Source organism: Hibiscus syriacus, unplaced genomic scaffold (genome assembly GCF_006381635.1).
Source record: "Hibiscus syriacus cultivar Baekdansim isolate YM2019G1 unplaced genomic scaffold, ASM638163v2 tig00001713_pilon, whole genome shotgun sequence".
Taxonomy (NCBI): Eukaryota; Viridiplantae; Streptophyta; class Magnoliopsida; order Malvales; family Malvaceae; genus Hibiscus; species Hibiscus syriacus.
Window position 1 is genome coordinate 1,375,741 of NW_024061883.1, and position 6,768 is coordinate 1,382,508.

At 36.5% G+C, this 6,768-nt stretch overlaps 1 protein-coding gene and 1 long non-coding RNA gene across 2 annotated transcripts; both read left to right on the forward strand.

Moving 5' to 3' along the window:
* The first annotated feature begins 1,167 nt into the window (after positions 1–1,167).
* On the forward strand, positions 1,168–3,393 carry LOC120132227. The gene has a single exon (XM_039149043.1). The coding sequence runs from the start codon at positions 1,347–1,349 to the stop codon at positions 3,123–3,125; it is 1,779 nt and encodes a 592-aa protein (XP_039004974.1). The 5' UTR covers positions 1,168–1,346; the 3' UTR covers positions 3,126–3,393.
* Positions 3,394–3,408: 15 nt separating this feature from the next.
* Positions 3,409–5,224, forward strand: LOC120132237. Its single transcript, XR_005516984.1, has 2 exons — positions 3,409–4,296; positions 4,801–5,224. It is a non-coding gene; the product is annotated as an uncharacterized LOC120132237 (long non-coding RNA).
* Positions 5,225–6,768: the final 1,544 nt, after the last annotated feature.

Below are 6,768 nucleotides of genomic sequence, written 5' to 3' on the forward strand. Positions count from 1 at the left end.
TAAAAAAAAATTAAGTTAATATATATATAATTATATGATATATAATTCGGGTCACAAATACCCGGTTCATAATTTTTTTATTTTTCTTTAAATTATATATATATTTTAAAAGTTATATAAAAAATTCTAAAATTTAAAAGTCTATAATATATATAATCCACACATAAAGTTTAAAAAATTCAAATTACATAATTGAAATAAAATTTATTAAAATTTAAAATAAAAAAATATAATTAAATTTCAAATGTTTTGAAGTTAAAATAAATATTTTAAAAATAATTTAGAATGTTAATGTGAAATGGTTTAATAAATTAATAATTTAGAACGTTATGGTGTAAAAATTTAAGAAATTGAGATTTTAAAATGTTATAGTGAAATAATTTGAGTATTATGAAAAAAAATAATATCAAATAAAAATAATAAATATATAATAAATCAGGTACTAGGTCGGAGGGTACCCGGTCAACCTACATTTTGTGACCCATGCTCGACCCAGAAACCCAGTAGGATACATGACCTAAAAAATCGAGTATTTTTATTATAAATACCCGATATTTTTTAACTGGGTCAGCGGGTCGACGGGTCAACTCAATCAGGTATGGTATTTTTGAACAACCTTACTGGCATGACATGTGGCATGTTCGATTGGAGGATTATTTTTTTTAATTTATTAAAAATATGACTAAATTAAGAAAATATGTAATAACAGAGATCAAATGTGTGATTATATAAAAAAATGTTTAACTTTTGTTAACGACAGTTAACTCGGGGTGACCACATCTTAATTAAATAAAAACGAAAGTGACCAGAAAATATGTAATAACAGAGACCAAATGTGTGATTATATAAAAAATATTTAACTTTTGTTAACAGTAGTTAACTTAGGTGACCACATCCTAATTAAATAAAAACGAAAGTGACCATATCTTAATTAAATAAAAATAAAAGTGACCATATATTATGCTTTTTGAAATCAGTAACCAAAAGTGGACAAAATACAAAGATAAGTTACTATCCATGTAGTTAACCCATTAAAAAATTACAACCATATTACCAAAACGACCCTTTTCCCAGCAAAGCTACGCAAAATGCTTTGCCATTTTTTCTTATTTATTTAATCTACTACTTTCAATGCCAAATAAAATCTTAAATGACGATAATACCCATACACAAATATTCTTATCCCATCCAGACCAAACGAAATCACTTTGATTTATCCGAAGCAACTGTCCTGTTTCGTCCATGCGCAAAATACACCTGCCATTTTTCTCTGCACTTTTCCATTATTACCAAACAGAGAGTTTCCTAAAAAAAAAAATCTTTGACGGATAGAAGGATTGGGGGTAATGGACGGCAATTCTACGGAGGCTGAACGGTGGCTGTCCATAGCTGAGAAGCTCTTAGCGACGCGTGATTTGCACGGGACGCGAACCTTCGCCATCCGAGCCCGTGAATCGGCCCCTATCCTAGCCGACCAAATCCTTGCGGTGACGGACACTCTCTTAACGGCGCAATCTAATCCTCAAGACTGGTACGGGATCCTCCAACTCGTACCGTTAACTCAGTCCATGGAAGTCGTGGCGAGTCAGTATAGGAAACTCGCCCTTCTTTTGAATCCTGGGAGGAACAGGCTTTCTTTCGCAGATCAGGCGTTTCGATTCGTTTCTGAAGCTTGGAATGTGTTGTCGAACCCTTCTAAGAAGGCCATTTATGATAACGAGTTGAAGTTCCTTCAGTTTGGTCAGGTGAGTCAACTCGGTCAACAACAACATCATCAACAACAACCAAATCTACAGCAACATCAGCAGCAGCCACCGCAAACGCAGAATCTGTTCGTGCAACCGCAGCCGCCTCCTGAGCCGAAGGAAACCCAGACACTGTTTATGCAAACTCCGCAGAAAGAAATGACGACGCAAGCTACTCAACCACTATTCACGAGAAGCAGCCCTAGAAACACTGATAGAGATGGGAATGCTGCTTTAGGAGGAGGAGGGCAGTTGGGTCTAAAGAACAAGCCGCCGGAGCCGATATGGAGGAGGCAGATGAATCAGATTGGCTTAGCTGGGTCGTGTCAGGTTAATCAGTCAGGATCAGTCGGTTCCAGCCAGATTAATCAGCTCGAGTCTACACAGACGAGTCAGGTTAATCGGCCCGAGCCTATTCGCATGACCCAGATTAATCAAACAGGAACCCATAACTCTCAGTTTAATCTGCCTGAGTCTACTCGGGCGGGTCAAATTAACCAGACAACAACTCCTCCTCCTATGGAGAATAGTCAGACACAGCCAACTAGTGTGAATCAGCCTAGAGAAGCCACTGAGTCAGAGGGTCTGACTTTCTGGACAGCTTGTCCATACTGTTACGTTCTCTACGAGTATCCAAAGTTGTACGAGGATTGTACATTGAGGTGTCAGACTAAAAACTGCAGGAGAGCTTTTCATGCGGTTGTGATACCGTCGCCTCCAGTGAATGGAAAGGACACACATTTCAGCTGCTGGGGGTTTTTCCCATTAGGATTCTCGAGGGGCGGTAATTTTCCCAGTTGGTCTCCTATTTCGACCATGTATGCTTGCCCAAATACTGCCAAAAAGTCTGCTCCAAGAGTGTATTATGATGACGATGATGATATATATTTAGATCTTTCTGACTCGATTGGGACTTCTGATGACGATGATGATGATGATTGGCAGAATGAGAAGAGGAAGAAGGCGAAGAATGCCAAAGGGAAAGGGTCTGTGGGGCCAACTGCTAAGAAACCACTGAGTGAGAGAGTGAAGAACGCGACTAATGAGAAAGCTGATGTTGATCGTAGTGGGAATTTGAGTGGTGTCTCTGCAGTGCCTGATGGTATGCCGACTGCTGAGTCGAGTAAAAGGGGGGTTGTTAATAGTGTGAGGAAGCAGATGGGAAGGGGACAAAAGAATTTGGGGAAGCTGGATTTGAATGTGGAGTTTAGTAATGAAGTGGAGGAGACGGTGCCAAGGAGGAATGAGGGGAATCACGCTGGCTATGGGGAGGAGGATAACATTGAGGAAAATGGGTTCTTTGAGGGTCTTGATGAGTTTTTGAGTAGCTTGCCTATTCTTCCGGCTGTTGGGGATGATAAAGTTAAGGCTGCTCAGTGAAGTAAGATCCTTTTTTTTTCTTGCAGTAGTTGTAGTAATTAGATGCTTCTAGTATTTAACTATGTTGAGATGCTTAGGGATGCTTTTATAGCCTCTTCGAGGTTGAATCCAACTGTATATTTTGCAGCAGCATGTATTGTCAATATTTTGATCGTTTTGTGCTGCCTATTTACTCTGAATTAAATTTCCTGTTTGGGAAGATCGTTAGAAAGTTTGGTACAAAATCATGACAACTTGTGGATTGAAGATGGAATGTTCTTTTCATCATGATTCTTGCAGTGGTAAGTTGTCTGACTGCTCTCTTTTCTTTTGCTTTGAAAGAGTTTTAATCATGACAATTGCTTTCTCCCCTCCGCTCCCGTGGAAAAGAAAATTTCTGAGGTTTAGATAAACTCCTTGACCTTACTCAGAGACTGAAAATCTGATTTTTCCTTTGTTTTTATTTCTTGATAGCCGGTAACTGCTTCAGTATAAAATATCTTAATTAAATATCAGCATTCCTGTCACCATTCACCAAGCAAGTGTAGCGTTTTGATAATTGAGTTGCTATGCTCTTTTTCAGTTTCATTTTCTTTTAGCACATGTTTTTTAAATTGCAATAGCTAAGTAGTTGATCAGATGTTAAAGAGCCCAACAAGTCATTCATTCTAATAATTGGTTGTAGTTTGTTGCAATATGGATGGTTGCTGATCTTAAATGTTTCTGTTCTCTGTGCTGTAAGTTTATGGTTCACTTTTCTTTATGGTTGTACTGATAATGCTTCAGCAGGTTCCTGTTTTTCCTAAAATCTAATTTAGTAAGCAAGATATGTTGTAATCAGTTGCTGGTTGGATAACTTTTGATTGGAACCTGTTTATGTACTTTGTATGAGGTTTTGGGCCTTTTGTTTTGGCTAGTTGTAATCAACTCTTAAGGGTGTTGTATGACGCTAGCCTGGGAAGACACGTGGCCTGTAATCTAATTGTGAACTAAGCTTTGCCTGTCAAAAACTGGAGGCTGCCTCTTGTTTTTTGTAGTTGTGAAATGTTGCTGAGTTTTAGATGCTGCGAAGATGTCCAGTAGCAGTATGGATTGTGGATCGCAGGCGATTTAACAGTTATCTTTCCTTCCTACCCCACTAAACAATTGAAGAGTGTAACAACTTTTGCTGTCCTTTTTCAAGGGCAAAAAGGTGCGTTATGCATGAACTTGATAAAAGACAATATCTCCTATAAGTTTTTTTAAGTAAGCATCTCCCGTCCATTTAGAAGTGTACCATGAATATTTGGTTAATCGTAGGCATGGGATCATAAGTAATATGATTCTTCTGTATTAAAAGTGGCAATGAGCCACAGAGTTGATCCGGTAATTGTGAACCTGCTATTGGGCACAATGCCAGAATTGCCAAATGTGTTATTATATCTCTGATGCAATTCTTTTGAGATGGCCTCTTAAGCTTTGCAGCTGTTCTGAGTTTGAAATCTTTGATTGTTATCTTCAGCACACATTACTTACTGTCGATGGCCTCCGTATTCCATGTTTAGTAGAAATTAAATGAAAACAAGTTACTGTGTATCCCTCAGCATTGATTGCATGACCCATTTGGGAGCTCTTAAGATGTTTCATTTCCAAGCAGAGCTTGTAAATGATATGTTTCATATAGAAGAATTGTGCATTTGAAACCCCTTTGACACAGGTTTTAAGATCTTCAAGGAGATGCTATTACTCTTCCCCAGAATCGGATAAAGATGTGTCGAGTTTTCTTCCCCGAGCACCATTATATGCATGATTCGCGCATGCACTTCTCTGGTAATTGGTTATGAACGATTGGCTTCGCTGTTGGAGTGTCGATTTTTTCATGTTTGAGTGGCATGAAGATAACAATCTTGAATGGTCTAATTTAGAAAAGGAAATAAGAGTTAGTTGTTGAGAGAACGTCTCATTTGCATCCGCACCAATGAACATTATAATTGATTCAGTGTACGGTGTAAGCTGCTTGATTCCCCTGGTGTTGAAAATAACCTGTTTATTGGTCGGGTGGCACATCCGGCCTGGATATGGGCAAAATTTTCAGCCCGCTGAACAATTTGGTTTGCTTATAATTAGTCTGACTTAAATAATGCCACGTGTCTAATTTTTAGATGTAAAAGATTGAATACTTTAGGTATTTGTTTTGATTTTAGACGTTTATTTTGATTAAATTATATTTCAGGTGCTTAGATAAGGTAAAAAGGATGGTATATGGTTAGGGACTTGTATGTAATATAAGTCTTTAAATAAATAGATTTAATAAATAAATAAAAAGGATGAATTTCATTGTATAGATAACCCAGATGCTCAAGTGAAAGCAATAGAAAAAAATAAATGGCTAAGGGTTAATTAATCCATGAAATTATTGTTTGAAATGGTGAAAAAAATGAAGAATTGGTTCCATGATATCACATTTGTTTGACGAATAAGTTGTTTTTTTACACAGCAAAATTCATTTTATTATTAAATGCAAAATGCCAATAGATTACCAATTAAGTAAAAAGGCACTAACAGACAACAGACGGCAAAAAAATATAATCCGAATGCAAACGAAACCCCAAGATTATACAGCACTTATCGCCTATCCAGAAAGGAAGCAACAAAAATGAGAGCCAACAATGTCATAGAATCAGGCAAGACCGTTCAGTTCCAAGCAATGACAGCAACTCCCGAGCAACACTAATAGATTTCGGTCTTGACAGTGTTGGAGGGATATTGATGATTGATCCAACTTTTGTCTCGTTAGAGGAGAGCATTAATTATTTCTGCACTATTGATAGAGTTATAGAGGATTTGTGTTATCGAAAAAGTAAAATAAAGGTAATATTGATTTGATTATTGCCTTTGTCAATATCATAGATAATGTCATTGTCATTAATATTGATTTATTTATTTTTTAGTATTTGAGATTTTGATGAAGCTCAATTGAACAATCGAATGGTTATCAAGAGATGTTAATTGAATTTTTGAGTTTATAGAGTAAGGAATATAAAGAGATAGATAATATGTACAATGATTTATAGTGGTTCGATTTCTCAACCAAGTCTTTACATCCACTTCCTAAGCTCCTCACTAATTTGTTCTTTATTTTTATAGGATCAAAAGATAACATTTACAACTTCCTAGCTTTTCAAAGGCTAAACTAGAACCACTCTCCTTTAGAAAATGATAAGAAATGTAAATAAGAAAGCATCACAAGGTATGTGTTTACAAAATTTAGGCTCACTAAAACGCTAATATTTACAAGAGAAATGAAAAATAAGAATGAAAAGTTCTTCACTTGTGTTTGATTGTTTTCATAGGTGTTCTAACCCTTCTTCAAGTGTCCCCAACTTGTTTTTATATGTTGGAATGAGTTTGTGATTGTTTCTAGCCATTAGGGATGTTTTAGAGCCGTTGGAGATTAATTTTCTGCAAAATAAAACTGCCCAGGACAGGGAGTATCGGTACTCCTTTACTGAGTGTCGGTATTACCTTTGTAATATTTAAATAAACTAGCCGTTAAAGACTGTTAGGCTTGACCAATATCGATACTATGCTTCATTATATCGATACCGCTATGTAAAGTAGTATTGGTACCCCTTTGAGTATCAATATCTATTTTGCATTTTGGAATTTGAGCAATTTGGAAAAC

Excerpts from the sequence above, each read along its gene's own strand:
- LOC120132227 (XM_039149043.1), top strand. The coding sequence starts at position 1,347 with ATGGACGGCAATTCTACGGAGGCTGAACGGTGGCTGTCCATAGCTGAG.